This window comes from Watersipora subatra, chromosome 4 (assembly GCF_963576615.1).
Source record: "Watersipora subatra chromosome 4, tzWatSuba1.1, whole genome shotgun sequence".
Classification (NCBI taxonomy): Eukaryota; Metazoa; Bryozoa; class Gymnolaemata; order Cheilostomatida; family Watersiporidae; genus Watersipora; species Watersipora subatra.
The window spans coordinates 16,940,262-16,956,746 of record NC_088711.1 but is presented as its reverse complement, the minus strand read 5'-3'; the positions used below and the strand labels follow the sequence as shown (position 1 = coordinate 16,956,746).

The window sequence follows — 16,485 nt, the reverse complement described above, 5'->3', positions numbered from 1 at the left end:
CTAGATATTGCAGTTGTTTACTAGTCTGAGATAACTAACCTCACCATAACCACGAGTACTTGCGTCACAGAAGTGATGTAGCTCAGCCTTAAAGATGGCGCCAAAGTCTGTCGGTTGATAACATCTTTGGATGCTTATGTTTGTTAAGTCTGGAATAGAAGCTTTCCATTCCTTCCATAGTGACAAAAAATCACGTGTTAGGGGATCATCCCAAGAAGCTGAACTTCTACACATATCCTGTAGAATGTTTTTGCCAATTAAAATATATGGCGAGAGGAATCCAAGAGGGTCAAAGATTGAGGCCACCGTAGATAGTACACCTCGTCGGGTGTCTGGTTTTGTAGCAGTGTCATGGTGAAAGGTAAAATTATCCTTTTCAGTATCCCATAGAATACCAAGTGATCGCTCTTGGGGAAGCGGATCACAAGATAGGTCAAGACTAGCAATGGCACGGGCGCACTCACTTCTTGGAAGTTGTGACATCATTTCACGGCTGTTGGACGCTATTTTGTGAAGTCTTAACTGGCCGGCAGCACATAGTTCACGTGTGTCATGAATTAGAGAAACTGCTTCAGCCTCATTGAAGACACTTGTGAGACCGTCATCAACATAAAAGTTGTGGTGAACAAATTGATGAGATGCAGAATGGCCAGACAATAATGAATTATATTGATCGGCGAGAAATCTAAGTCCATATGTTGCGCAAGCGGGCGAAGATCTAGCCCCGAAAAGATGCACTGTCATTTTGAAAGTAGCTAGATTTCCATCACAATCATACCAAATAAACCGTAAATAGTCTTGGTGCTCTGGTTTCACCTTGAGTTGGTGAAACATCCGTTCTATATCACCCATGATGGCTACAGGGTTCAAACGAAATCTAAGAAGAATGCCTTGAAGATCATTCATGTGATCGGGTCCTTGTAGTAGAAAGTCATTTAAACTGACTCCTCCCACTTTAGCAGCGCAATCAAACACAACGCGAATACGGTCAGGCTTGCGAGGATAAAAGACACCGAAATGAGGAATATACCAAGAGTTGGTAGTGTCGTCGGTTGCCAGAACTGCTTCCCCTTTTGTGATGATGTCAGACATAAATTCATGATATTGCAGTTTATATATGGCATCTTTTTTGAACTTTTTTTCAAGAAGATGAAATCTGTGCATTGCAGTGGTTTTTGTGTCAATGCTGAGCGGTTTAGCCTTGAATGGTAATGGCATTGTTATGTAACCCTGCTTATCTTTATGAATTTGCTCTTTCATAATGTTTAGGAACTTGAGATCATCGATTGACATGGTCTTTATCTCATCAGCGTGATTTGTTTGAAAGTCAGAACTATGAACTTTTAGTATTTGTTGTTCGAATTTATCTGTGTTGGGGAAGTCAGGAGTTTCTGTTTTGATTTTAAAAGAGATACATTTTCTAGTCGTTGGCTGTTGTACTGCCAAGTTTACTATTGTCCCAGATTGAATGGTATGAGCGCAACTGTTGTAGCTGTGTGCAGAGTTTGTGGCGTCTCCCATCAAGATCCAACCCAAGTCAGTGAGACGAGCAAAGGGCTCATGGTCTTTTCTACTGATTTCTTGTCTAGATATAAACACATGTGGAAGATTGTTTCCAATCAACAATCCGAGCTCGAGGCTGGCTGCTTTTTGAGCAGAGATGAACTGAGAGGCAAGATGTTGTAAGTGTGGCCAGTTTTGCACTGATGTGGCATTGGGTATCTCCTCTAAGTTGAAAGGTATTTTGCTTGTGCTTATGCACGGTGGAAGTCTACTTGCTCTGCTCTGATGGTAGCCACGAACCAGCAGTCCTGAGGCCGCTTGGCGCATTGAATCAGTGCCCTCAGTATCAGTAAGTTTACTAATTTTCATAGCTGCATCACAGGTCTGTACATTGAGCTTGTCAAGGGTATTTTGAGTGATGAAGGTTCGATTTGAACCGAGTCTAGCAAGGCAAACACCAGAACTTCTTTTTCAGGATTATCTTTGGTTGAAATATACACTGGTATTGTCCATGACATGATATTAGCTGGTCTGGTGTCGGAACAGTTTAGGGCTGTTGCTGATTTCTCACTGTCTGTTTGTATTACTTCTATAGGAGTCTTACTTTTGCTGTCTTTATCTTTTACGTAGTATTCATGAAATACTGTGAGGTGCTGTTGGTTGCAATTTTTCTTTATGCATTTCTCTGGAGACCGACAATCAGTCATTTGGTGTCCAGGCTTAGAACATGCAAAACATAAGTTATGGCTCATGAAAAACCTTTAGATTTCGGAGTGTATTTGCTTACCAAGCTTGAAACAAGTACCCGTCGTATGATTGTTCATGTTGCAGTTCAAGCATGGGTATTTGTTTTGTTTCAGACCATTGGCATTGTAACTATTGTGAGACTTACCATCAGCTGTGGTTGCTGTTGAAAAAGACATGATTTTGTTGCTTTTGTCGCTTTTACCTTTTACTGACTTATCTGTTTTTCCAAAGTCTTGATATGCTTTAGTCAATGTGTTGTTTAATGTGTCAGATTCATGAACTAGAAAGTCGATGAATTCTTGGAGTGGTGGAAACTTGCTCAATTTCTTCTCCAGTTTTGTGGCCTTTGCTGTCCATCTGTGAGCAATATGTAATAGAAGTTTTTGTATCAGCCGCTTGTTTACAGATTTAGAACCAAGGTTCAAATCACTATCACATTCTGAACAAACTTCAAGAAAGTCAATGAAGTCTTCTAACTGTTCGCCGTCATTTGCTTCAATTTTTTGCCAGCTGAGTAACTTTTCCTCCATGGCTTCCGCCACTATTTCTGGTTTGCCATATTTGGTGTCCAGTTTCTCCCAAGCAAGCATCCATGCACTTTCTGTTTTTCTATAGCTGAGGCCCTCTATTTTTTGCCAGGCCTTGCCTGTAACATATTGCTGCAGTTTGAGCCATTTTTTGCCTGGTGTGCATGAACTGAAATCAAAGGTTTCGAAAAAGGAGGCCTTCCACTGCTGATACTTAAGTGTCTCACCCTTAAATATGGGTGGTTCATCAGGACGCTGGCGAACCGTGTTGATTGCTTCAGCAAGAGCAACAGGATCAAAGACTGTAGTAGGGGTACTAGAAATCATCATAGGAGAATTATCTGGGGAAGCTCTTGGAAGGCGCAGTGGTGTGATCACCTCATTGGCAGGCCGTTGTGACGTTTGTCGGAATAACTCATTTGAGTCTTTTAGCTGTGTTTGTCCTGAATTTAACTTAATGGTGACAGGAGGGCGCAACAATGACTCATTGTTATCTTCCAATTCTTCTGCTATTGCTTGTGCGTAAATCTGCTCACGTTGGCGCTCAGCTTCTAACCCTGCTTTTAATTTAGCTTGTGCTATCAGACTTTTATTCCTTTGAACTTGTGTCTGAAGTTGGAGGCTTTCCTCCTCAAGTTGTTGAGATTCTATCTCGACTTGAAGCTGGGCTTGTTTAGTTGCAGCAGCAGCTTTTGCCTCGGCCTGCATGATGTTGAGTGACTGAGAAAGTCTGCTCGAGCCTGATTTGCTAGACCTGGATTGTCTAGAGGAAAGAAAGGATGAATTTTTGGATTTTATGCTTTCTATGTCTGGCTCAGCGTGCTTGGTTCTTGTTACTAACTTATTCATATGAATTTCTAACTGGTTGATAACCTTCCTGTTATCAGCAAGCACGCGATCTATTTCTACAATGTCTTCCTTGTCAGGTTGTAAGTCGCTTTCATGAGCTTCTTTGTATGCACTATGCAGTTTTGTGATATTAACTGCACCTAATGTGATTTCTCCATGCATGCTGTTAAGCTGTTCATAGGAAAGTTCAATAGAGTTATCTTGCAAGTCATTTAATGTAGCTTTGTGACTTACACTGAGATTTTCAATAGTTGCTTGTAACTCAGACTTAATTGACTGTATTTTTAGTCTTGGTGAAAACCTCCTACTGGTAGATTCTTCACTGTGAACAGAAGCGAGTTCTTCGCTATCAGACATGATTTAGTTTAGGAGAAAAAGCTTGGAACTCAACTCGTATTGATTTAACCCAATGAATTCGAGGACACAACTCCAAGAAGGTGGCAACGTGATCTGCACTATGGTCAAACCTGTCAGAATTTTCAGCTGAAAATTGTTCTATTTTTTAACTTGTTTATAGCTATCTTACTAAAAAATACCAAAATTTTTAAGACAATGCTCTAGGTTTAATTACAGTAGTTTTTACTGACAGCAATCAATAAAGGATTAGTTTTGAAATTCATACCACAAATTTTCTCTGCAAGAAATCAATTGAGACTATCACCCTTGTATGATTCACTGCCCAATGACCAGAATCTGCACTAGTAGAATTGCTTAATAAAAAACAAAACACAAAACAAAGTCAATTGCTGTTGTTTAAAAAAAAAAGAAAAGGTAATGCGACTTATCAAGTTGGAAGTCAAGATGTCTCTGGCTGCGTGGCTCTAGCTGCTCGACTCTGGCTCCTTGGCATCACTTTTCCTTTGTAAATCAACGGAGTTTCACTTGGGCTGCTGGAGGGGAAATTAATGTTCATTGATATATATATGTATATATATATATATGTACATCCTATATACGTCTGGCAGTCCGATTTCACTTCCGTTGGTGTGTGTAAGTTTCACTGTAGCGAATCCCCTGGTTCGTAGCTATATTGTCACATACGGGTGATGAGGCATAGTGTATATTCTATTAAAAGTTTATTATATATGCTTGTCAACACCGTGAAACTACAATAAAATAATAACTCGATTGTCGATAAAGGTTATTGAAAGTATGCTAATTATACAGGTAGTCATCTGAAAAGCCATTTAGAAACATAAAATAAAACACATGAAATGAGAGATATAATATTTACCTTAATAACACATCCAGGAGATTGCTAAATAGTATGTGATTCTCCTTCTGTTTAACTCTTGATTATATGTGTATGCGATAGATATTGGTGTAATGATGAAACTTAATACAGATAGAAGAAAGTATCAGCATCAAAAAATGAGGCTTAAAAACTACATGTTGTTGACTCAAAGGCTGATAAAACAATGACACCTAATCAAACGTATGGCACTGTGGCAAGTCAGACAGACCACACAAGATCATTAGACCACTCAAGATCAACAGATCAACTGGCATTCGCTCTGGGCAGGAACAGTGAATCACACAGGGTGACTAGATATTGCAGTGCACTATCAAATTAGGAAATTTAACAGACAGCAGAACTTTACAAAAGCCATAGTCACTAACTAGCATCACAGATGTGTAATCATTGTGTGAGAGCCATAGTCACTAACTAGCATCACAGATGTGTAATCATTGTGTGAGAGCCATAGTCACTAACTAGCATCACAGATGTGTAATCATTGTGTGAGAGCCATAGTCACTAACTAGCATCACAGATGTGTAATCATTGTGTGAGAGCCATAGTCACTAACTAGCATCACAGATGTGTAATCATTGTGTGAGAGCCATAGTCACTAACTAGCATCACAGATGTGTAATCATTGTGTGAGAGCCATAGTCACTAACTAGCATCACAGATGTGTAATCATTGTGTCAGAGCCATAGTCACTAACTAGCATCACATATGCGTAATCATTGTGTGAGAGCCATGGTCACTAACTAGCATCACAGATGTGTAATCATTGTGTGAGAGCCATAGTCACTAACTAGCATCACAGATGTGTAATCATTGTGTGAGAGCCATAGTCACTAACTAGCATCACAGATGCGTAAGCCATTAGCTGGCTGTTCGAGGTTTGGATACATTGCAATATCATGTATGGTTTTTATAACATTCATTGATTGATATGAACCTCTCTTGCAGATCCTGCACAGACTGAGAATAGTGAGCCAGTAAGCCTAAAGACGCTTCTATTTAATAGAAATATAATAGCAGCGCTGTCACTAACTGCCTTCTTGGGATCTATATGGTCAAGTATTGAACCAGTTCTGGAACCAGAACTTCGGAAGGCGGTAAAGAATTTCTTCATTTATTGTTTAAATTAAACCTTACTTAATCCTCAAAAAACCCCTAGTATATATTAGAAAGGGGCTGACGCTATTGTAACTGCAAAATGTTCGTATTTTGATCATGTTTATTCTTGCAAAATTTTTTATGGTCATTTAGTTTGACAGGATTGTTGAAGTTGCCGAAGACCGATGGTAAATTAATGATATTCAGAAAGTAATTATGACAGGTTCTCTTGTCAGTTAGTATGTTCTCATTGACCTGCGTTAACGAACAAGATAGACTCACCAGATACATTCAAACCTGTTTGTGAGACCCTTGGGTTGAACGGTTATATAAAAATTCTTTATACAAAAATTGTAAGAAAATATAAAATTTTGATTGGGATCAAAATTCCTTTTAAGTATCCTGATCTCACGCCTAAGTTTAGAGATATACAGTAAAACCTACCTCTAGAACCTACTACTAGTAGAACTACACAAAATCTCATGATCCTTTTTGTGATTGTTTTAGTATGGGTTGACACAAGAGATCAGCGCTCTAACGTTTGTGCTGGTTTCATTCACTTTCTCGATCGGCTCACCTATCATAGCAACAGCCCTGGATAAGCTGGTAGGTTTATATCTCAGTCTAGTTCTAATCAGTTCAAAATAGCGTGTTTGTGTCAGTATAGCTTGGCTATTGCTAACTATTGATAAATAACCTTACAATAAGTTGGATTATGCTATCATAGCGTGTTAGGAGTTATGCTATCATAGCGTGTTAGGAGTTTTGGTTAATCCATATTTATCTCATTGTTACTTCCATATAAAAGTTCTACAGTTGCAAATTTTTTGGCTAAATCATTCAATTACAATTTTTTTGTTTAGCTGAAAGAGACTATGAAAATTTGAATAACTGTCAGGTATTAGAGGTGTTGGTTTCTGCAACCAATGACATTCAATTTCAGAGTACGACAAGATACGGTTATCGCTACAACGATTTCCATTTATGAAGTGCAACAGCTTCTCTCTAGCGTTAATATTTGTGTCATGGGTAAAATTGAATCTGAGGAGTTGAAAAAAATACTCAAAAACTGTAGGTAATATCTTGATAGCAATTCACCTAATTGTTGCACATTCATCCGCTTCAAGCAACAGGCAAAGAACATTTTTCAAATATTTTTGTGTACTCTTCAGCCTAATACTACTGTGGTTTTTCTATAATGTTTATCAATAGAACCCAAAGTGTTTATCATAAACCAGTGCTACGAGAAGTGTTATATTGAGCCTTTTATTGGCCTTTCATTTCATGTGATAACATCACGTGTCGAAACAATAACCAGGTCGAGTTGAATATGTCATCAAAATAAAGGGATTCCAACCTTCGGCCGTTTTTTTAACTGTTCGTTTTTTAGATTTCAAGAGCTTTTAATGACATTTCCACATATTTTGCACCTACAACACAACAGAGTAAGATATGGTAAACCTTTTGATACCAAATAACTGTAATGGGAATTTGGTTGCAAGTCAACCTTCGAGCTTGCTGGTATGAATTACTACTGCTTGACAAAATCACGATTCTCTGTGGTAATTCAGCTGCTGGTGCAACGCTACTAATAATAATAAACCTTCATACGATATGCATCCATAAGGCAGCACTATTGTTGGTGTATTTATAAGTTGCTGGTGCACAAGTTATTATATTAATCCTGAGTGAAGAGAGAAGTTGCTTGTAGTTTCTAGCTTTCTATTCTGATCTGAACTGAGACATTTCATGCATACACGAGATTATAGAGCATGGAAAAAGTTGCGACCAGTTTGCTTCCACATCCCATAATTACTATTAGTCTAACATAAAATAGCTGGTAGATAGGAAAGGTGCATTTGATGATAATGTAGAAGCACTATGAGTTTAGACCGAGGTCTATCAGTGATGATCGACAAGTGGCAAGCAATGAGCTCATGATGCAAAACTAGTGAAAAGTAAGCTGCATATACAGTTTGACACAGAGGTTATAGTGTGCACAAGTATGTAAATGGCCTGACTAGAACAGTAACAGTATGAATAGATTGAAACAACAATATTTACAAGGTAACAAAGGGATAAGGCAAGGAGGTAGTGAAGATAGGAGATTAAATCCGGCTAACCTACGGGTATTACATATTTTGCGAAAAGCGGAGGTGAGAAGAAAGAGAAATGAGTATATTTCAAAAAATCACATCACGGTGCAGACCTTCTATCAAGCTATGATGTGAACTGTAAATGATTGACCTAATCAAAGGGATGTATTTATTACAAATACAATAATAAAGGTATTTTAGCCATAGAGATATAAGGCTAAGTACACCAAACAATATTGTTCATATAAATATATATTTTGCAACAAAACTGCAGTAACCATCTACGCATAGCAAACTCAAACTGCATAAACATTGTTAATTAAAGTACCCGACAGTCGCGGTGATGACCTTTACTCGCGACGCCGCTACCCTGTTGTCTGTTTTTACAAACGCTGGCTAGATTACTGGTTAGACAAAAGTGCCATAAAACACTTTCTAAGCAGGTGCATGAACGTAACATTTGGAAAGCATAATTGCTATTTATATTATAGTATTATTGAATATCTTTTTGAGATTGTTTAAATCATAAAAATGTGTGCATATTTGCTGCAAAACATAGCTAATGATTCAATTATTCATACAACTGTCAATATCTCTGTTTCTCTCCCCTCCCACATTCGTATCGAAATTTCGTTTGTTGTAATAGCAATAATAGCTGAAACGTCGTTAAGCTGAAATACAAATGTGGACCAGCTACATCTCAGCGACTACAATCACCGCAGACGATGTTGCGACAGCGTATAAAAGACGTTTTATCATAGCAGCTTTTATATTATCTCCGTGTTATTATTCTAAATTATTGGCATTATTTTTAATAACTATATATTGGCATTAATTGCAGCGATACATCATAGAATAAAGAGAGAGAATGTAGTATGCAAGCAAAGTAGTACACGTCTTTATCTGTGGTCGGTGAGGTTAAATATGAACGAGCTAGTTCAGATCTCATTGACAACACTAGCTAGTTATTTTGTTTATTATTTAGAGTTGGTTGAGTCCTCTGACTCTCATGGTGTGTGGACTGCTGGTGAATACCATTACATTTCTCTTCTTGGGGCCATGTCCATTATTTCAAGGATTTACAAGGTATGTCTCGAACACTTTCATGTTTCGTTGACTATATATGAAGCTCGCGTTACCTCAATAAGCTGCTTGGTCAAGCATTTACGCTCCAGAAATATGCGTTGAACCTCTGTGAATCAGTGAGCAGCCTAAATTTGAGCTTGATGAAAGGTTCTGATGTAATGCAGTTTTTAAATTATATTAATCTACCATAAATATTTCTTAAGTTTTGTTGGAAAAGCATGTCATAATGTAATTAGGAGATGGTGTAGCCTTTAGCGTATGCATCCTACATCCTCATATCATCATGTAGCATCCAAGTACACTTTTACTGGATTTGTTGCTGTGGTTGGTGAGTGCGTTTCATGCAGGTAAATTTAAGTAAATGTTAATGCATACACGAATTCCTACGCATTACACTATATTGGCCCTTATTAGAGCACATTTCACTATGTATTTTGCTGTATGATTGTTGTATCTGTTGTTTACAATTCATCAATTAGCAACTACAATTTTACAATAACATCACTGTCTGTGTATTGTATTTCATGTGCACATAGTTGCCATCTTCTTGTTCTGGCTATCTTTGCGAGCCTAGGCCAAACAGTGATTTTAGTCAGAGTTAACCTTCTCATGACAAATTGCATTATTGATTGAAGCAAATTCTATCATTAATCTGACAGGCAGAGCTCTCTGGTTGAGGTCTTCTATAGCTATCCTCGAGGTCTCTGTAGTGAATGTTACACTCACTATGATAGTCGAAGTTTAGCGAAAAGAGTAAAAATGAAAACGCTGGTAAAATTTAAAAAGTGAAATGTATAATAATAAAAATTGCACCAATTAAGTTGTTTTAAACTATAGTGTGAGTTAATTTGTGACACATAATTATATTGCGGTCAGCAAATCTAAGCATCAGTTACGATGAATTAACAAGACAAATTTCCTTTTATTCATTATTATATTATTTATTTAATTTTACATGTAATCTAAATTTTGTTTACGTAGTTTCACATAATGCATCTTTAGTCGTACTAAAGAAACTTAAGAATAATGCGAATAGTGTTGGAATGAAAACAAGGTACAAGCAATCTAATAATTTTATTATCATGAGGCCAATACAAAAAAATTACCTGCCAAAAATGTGCGTAATAGTGTTTAAGTCAAGTAAACGTGATCCCTTTTTAGAATGTGGTATAATGCAGAATCCATAAATTAATATCTATAATAATTTGACATTTGTGGCAAAGTCGAAGATGAGTACAACAGATTAATATTTGTGGCAGAGCTCCTTTGGTAATCAGTAACTAGTAACTAGTAATCGGTAGCATGTATGTATAACTATGAGTTTATTCAACGCTATTGGCTAGTTGAATGTGTTGCCAAAGACATCCCCAGTTTAAAACTCCAAGTCCACAGTTATTGCATAAATCCACTGGCAGCTGTCCGGTTTAATACGATAGGTCAGTGAAAGCTGAGTGAAGTCAGGAAACAGTCAAGCGCGCAACTAAGTCTAAGACTAAAGGTATGGCCACATGTACGGATTTGTTCGTTAGTTCTGACCGAAATCATGAAATAAACAAAAAACACAGAATTATTCGGCCGAAATTCACAGAATTGTCAGAGCTGTGCATGCACACTGAAATCTTCAACAAAACGCTTTTAATTGGCTAAACAAATTATTAGCAATAACGATTCTAGCAGCTTTTGCAATTTATATAGTCTGAGATACGTATTACGACACACAATAAAAGTACCAGCACAATTCGACATAGTACATACGATGCAACTGCTTAGATTGCACTATTGTTGGTTATTTACCGTTTGAACACCATGGCTACAAATCCTTTCTTTTTAGCAGCAAAATTTTCGTTGTAGAAAGAGTTGTCATCTTTAGCGCAATCAAGTCAGTTGCATCGTATTTACTATGGAAAATCACGTCAGTATTTTTCTTGCGTGTCGCGTTATGTGCCTCGAACTATATAAATTGTAAAAGCTGCTAGGATCGTGCTCGCTAATAATTTGTTTAGCCGATTAAAAATGTTTCGTCGACGATTACGGTATGCATGTACAGCTTTTACAATTCTGTGAATTTCAGCCGAATGATTCTGTGTTTTTCGTTCATTTCATGGTTTCGGTCAAAATCAACGAAAAAATTGGTACGCGTGGCCGTACCTCAACGCTATGTACATAATTGCCTTTGTTCAGAGGTAGTTAGAATATGCCACTTTGATTGGTCAGTCATCTCTCCAGCTGATTGGTCAATTATAAGCCTGATCTGAAATCTGTTTGTTCAAACAATTACAGGTATAAAGCTTTTTGGGTTTTTCAAATCTATTCAACAATTAGACAAACAAACAAGTTTGCATTTGAAAGGCATAATTAATGGTTGTAGGCCTCTCTGGTTAGTCTTGCTATGTCTTGCATTTATGGGAATTGGCATCGCGTTGGAGCTTGTACCATCCTTGGATCTTCTCTATTTCAACAGTTCTGAGTAAGTATTGAACAGTTTTTTATATATTAGATTAGCTAAATGGTCGTCAGCATCACATCCAGAAAACCACAGTATTAAGTCTTTTTGCTTTTAATGGGGTACCAGATCTTGAACGATCCACAAAATTAGTAAAATCATGCATAGGGTGACGACAGGAGATGTCTATAGATTTAGTAATAAATCATTAATACTATTTAAACACACATACATAGTGTGTCCCAAGTGATAACAGGAGTTGTCTACACAACTAGTAATAAATCATCATTTCTATAAACACACATCATACATAGGGTGTCTCAAGTGATGACAGGAGTTGTTCACACAATTAATAATAATTCATTAAAAATAAACACACACATAAGACTAATACCCCTTTGTGAACAGCAAGATTTGTCCATGCACTTATAATAAAACTATCCCATAAACAGATCTGGATTTAATTATCTCAACTCAACGACAGATGATTTTGATATTTCATCAATTTTTACTGGACAATAAAAATTGATAAAATTCTTAATTCCAATTCTTAATGAATTACTTGTTATTGGCATAGACCTATTAACTATACTAGACTGGGCAATGCGAAGCCACGGTGTCCTTCATAAATAGCCACATTCCTCGCGACGTAACGTCAACGCTTTGTTCACTCGCAGTTGGTCAGGCAAGCGAGTCATCATTGTTTACATTGAAATAATGACAGAGGACAGCTTTGTTGCTACATGTAATTTGACATAACTACTAAAGTACACAAGATATTGGTTTAAAATTTTAGATGCATAGCTTATACGCTATGCATTTTCTACCCTGCAAATTTGTAAACATAAAGTTGATTATTTCATATGTAAAGTGCCAGTAAAAATGTATATTGGTTTATTCAAAAAATATTGCAAAATTATCAATGTTGCCCTATGCTATGGGCTAACCTGTCAGGTAGCTAGGTGTACAATCTGATTTCAAATGCATACACACTGATAAATAAATGGTACACTGATCGCAGTCTGCTATGAATATAAATGTTTGGTCTTAGATGTTATGCAAACAGCATCAGGAAAATCGTAGAAAACAAACAACAAATGGTACGCTTTTTTAGACATATTGTGACAGGCTACACATGGCTATTACTATACTATTAAGTATAGTTAATAGGTCTGTGGTTATTAGAGCTATGATAATAATAGATGAAACTTTTTGGGAGTTAATAACTGTACTGTATGATTTGTATAAACTACAAGGGCACTGAGTGCTCGAGTTAGAACAACTAGTGAGATTTTGCAACGTCATTTGTCAGCTCTTGTTGGTAAGTCTAGTTTCGATGCATATTTCGTCTTCTAGCTTCTCATCTGTTCTCCATCCATGCAATCAGTTCAGGCTATCATAAGAAGCAGTTGTCATCTCACTCGCTATCATTCCAGTAGCATGTTCTGTACTGTAATAGCATCACACTGCTTTTTAACAGGAGCAATGGAGAAAAAAAGTCTTTAGACAAATCAGCCAAAACCTTGTTATCTGCATTCTGGTCAAGCTCATATGCCTTAGGGTGAGTCTCTTTGTTTTACCAAGTAAATACTTTGGTGTTAAAACTCCCATTTCTTTTTAGTCTGTCGATAAAAAGAAGGAAAGCCGCGCGGGACAAAATATTAGATACAGTTAAACTTCGACAAGCGATCACTTCCGTAAAAGAAATTTTTTGATATAAATTTCAAGTTTTTGAAGATTTTTGTTTTGAGATGCTACATGTAACATCGTTTAAATTTGTAAGCAAACAGAAAAACAATGGTAGACATTAAAAATGTCAAGTTTTTGCAAATCTTTGTTTTGAGATTCCACATGTAACATCGTTTAAATTTGTAAGCAAACAGAAAATCAATGGTAAACATTAAAAATCCAACGTTAAAGTAGAATGAATAACTATTCTTTAGTGTAAGTACTACCGAATATTTACATACTTACTATGTACTACAGTATACTGAACTTATGCAATGCCGAGCTTGCACTTGCTTTGTTGAGTTTCAAGGTTAAAGTGACACACCTTTTTGTACTTCTGCCGATTATTTTATTAGTTTAGTCTTTACATATAATTTAGGATTTTACTTTTAGTGTTTTGTATAGTTTTATTTGATGCTTTTGTTTAAATGCTATGTACATGTAATTGCTGAAATTACTTTGACATTGGTTTTAAGCTCTTGAACGAGTTGAATAAAATAAAATGTCTCCTATAAGAATATTCGCTCCAACAGCAGGCAAAGTATGCCTGAACTGTTAAGATGGCAGGGGTAGTAATTGCTTCGAGCAATTTCAGATTTTTGTTGGCCTAAAAACCTGGCTACATTGATGAAATGTGCCGCTGAAGTGTAGTGGAGATACACCACTAAACATACTTTGTGTTGATAAGCAGACTCACCAATGAGAGTTGGTCAGTCCAATTCTCATTGGTCAGTCTCATTGGTCAGTCCAAACTGACCAATGAGAATTGGTCAGGTCAATCCATTTGTAGTAAAATACATTTCATTTTGATTTGTTATAATACTAATATTCAACAGTTGGGACGTTTGAACAAACATCAAATTGTGTCTCTTGTTACATTACAGGGACTTCATTGGCCCAACTTACTCCGGGATCATGACTGAATACGTCAGCTTTGGTTGGGCAATGACAGCGTATGCACTGGCTTGCTTCTTTGTAGTTTTCATAGTTGTTTTCGTAAAGTCCTATAAATGCCTGGTAAAACTTAGAGCGAAAAAGACTCTAGCAGATGCTGATGAAGATGATGAGTCACTTCCATTACTATTATGAACTAGTCTTTTTATAGTAGCTCTACTCCTTCGGGCCTTCAGCAATGCTGAATGTATTCTATGTTTCATTCTTATAGCGCATAAACAGTCAATAAACTCTAGTAGTTCTGACTGTGAACCTACTTGAAGCAGCCCATAAACCATATCTACATTTTGAAAAAGTTTAAGTAATTTCAGGGTTTTGTTTCTATGGTCTCACAAAACGCCAAGGAGGCATAAAATAATACACCAAATAACTATCTGAATAGTTTGCAACTTTATGAAGTTTTTGAAATATCGATATTGGCATGTCAGCCGCTCTGTGGCATGCTGGATATTCTCTAAACATCAACTACCTGCAAATGTATTTGTTGCATTGTTAGTGTCATTGGCTTGAGGCGGATGGAAAATTCTGACTCAAGTTTTATTGTTTTAAATTGGCCTGTTGCAAGTTTCAGTAGCTGAAGAATCGTACCTACAACAATCGTTACACTTTACAGTTACTAAAATAAAAAAATAAGTCAAACCTTACCAAAAAAAAATTTTTGTCGCTTCTCTGTCTACAAAATTTTTGGTACTATATTACAATATTTAGGTGTTTATTGTGTTACATGGGGCTTTATTATACCAAAAAGCTATGATAATGCAATTAAATCTTATAGCGCATTAAATGCATGCCTCTTCAAAATAGTGAAGATGATAGAGTTAGTCATTCCTGCGACAAGTGCTATAAGTTAGAGACAGGCGAATTGTGGTGCAGCCTTAGTGATACAGGAAACAAATAATGCATAAGGAAAGGTAATAGAAATAGAAATCTCGTTTTAAAATGTGTAAACCTTACATTAACATAACCTGTTTATTTTTATATTCAATAATTTATAACTTTTGTCATCAATCAACAGGGCCAACGACTTGTTTGTCATTTGAATCAGACTTGCTCAATTTTTGCAGCTGTTTTTCTCTGATGACAACTTCTAGATGGATCCGAAAATGCTCCGATGTTTTTTACTATTATTTGATGTTTTGTATGAATTCTAAGAAGAGCATTATCGTCCTTATTTTGCCACTATGACCATTTGTACTAATTTTATTGGGATCCATAAATTTGTAACTATAAGGGGGAAGGTGTCAAGCATGGATCATTACCTATTATTTGAACCAAACGGAGAACCAAACTGTCACAGAGAACTGTGTACTAATTTATTAATCTGCAGTGTTTTGAGAAACTCCAGACATCGTATATTACAAATTACTTCAGATTTTGACACAATTTTTAGGCTCAAGTCCAAAAGTTTGTATGCTGATAACAATAACAACCATGTATTTTTTACATAATTGCTTGCGCAGTCAGACTTATACAGCAGAGCAGACTTCAGCTGTCACATCTTTTTGAAGCAGCCTCACGAAAAGGCACAAACTTGTAGAAATGTCTTCTATAACTCGCGAATTTGGGTTCTTCTCTGAAAACAAAAAACGATCATATTTTATAGGTTATACAAATAGTTTTGAATAATGATACACAGGCTGTTTAGTGACAGTGAAGCCAATCAAATCTGGCTACATTTTGTAAAGTTTTTAAGAATTCAATGACTATATGAATTATAGGTTATAGGTAAGGCATTACAGATTTCTATAAAAGACTGCTTATTGATCTGATTTCTTAATGTTCCATTCACAAATTATAGGCCATTTGATCATTCTCAAACTAATTGTAATGTACAAGGCAATAAAACCTCTAGCTAGAAAGGCTGGTAGTACTAAAGCAGGTTATTTTCATGTCTTGCTTTATTCATTTCTTCCATAACTAGACTTTGCATATAGCTTCCTTTTTGCTTGGGTTTAGTCACAAGTTGTACTGCTTCTGCAAGCAGTACAACTTAGACAGTACTATAGACAGCTTTAAATGTTCTGATTTAAAATTTGAACGGCTGATTAATCAAACAAGCTCATGAATGCAGCATTATTGTATGCACAATTGTTGAACTTGGTACACATGTGCACACGTACATATATGTCAATAAGCAGATCATTAGCTTTAGCTGTGTCTATTGGTTTTGGCGCCCCATTCATCTAGCAGATTACGTATAAT

General features: G+C 36.5%; 1 protein-coding gene and 2 long non-coding RNA genes across 3 annotated transcripts; 2 read left to right on the top strand and 1 right to left on the bottom strand.

Moving 5' to 3' along the window:
* On the bottom strand, window positions 1-1,872 carry LOC137393986 (uncharacterized). Its single transcript, XM_068080703.1, has one exon. The coding sequence runs from the start codon at window positions 1,870-1,872 to the stop codon at window positions 1-3; it is 1,872 nt and encodes a 623-aa protein (XP_067936804.1).
* Window positions 1,873-5,895: 4,023 nt separating this feature from the next.
* On the top strand, window positions 5,896-9,126 carry LOC137395201 (uncharacterized). The gene is made up of 3 exons (XR_010978461.1): window positions 5,896-5,975; window positions 6,484-6,582; window positions 9,058-9,126. It is a non-coding gene; the product is annotated as an uncharacterized lncRNA (long non-coding RNA).
* Window positions 9,127-11,583: 2,457 nt separating this feature from the next.
* On the top strand, window positions 11,584-14,249 carry LOC137395200 (uncharacterized). Its single transcript, XR_010978460.1, has 3 exons — window positions 11,584-11,625; window positions 13,082-13,162; window positions 14,214-14,249. It is a non-coding gene; the product is annotated as an uncharacterized lncRNA (long non-coding RNA).
* Window positions 14,250-16,485: the final 2,236 nt, after the last annotated feature.

Bases quoted from the DNA above. Each gene is read 5' to 3' on its own strand.
- LOC137393986 (XM_068080703.1), bottom strand. From the start codon at position 1,872: ATGAAAATTAGTAAACTTACTGATACTGAGGGCACTGATTCAATGCGC.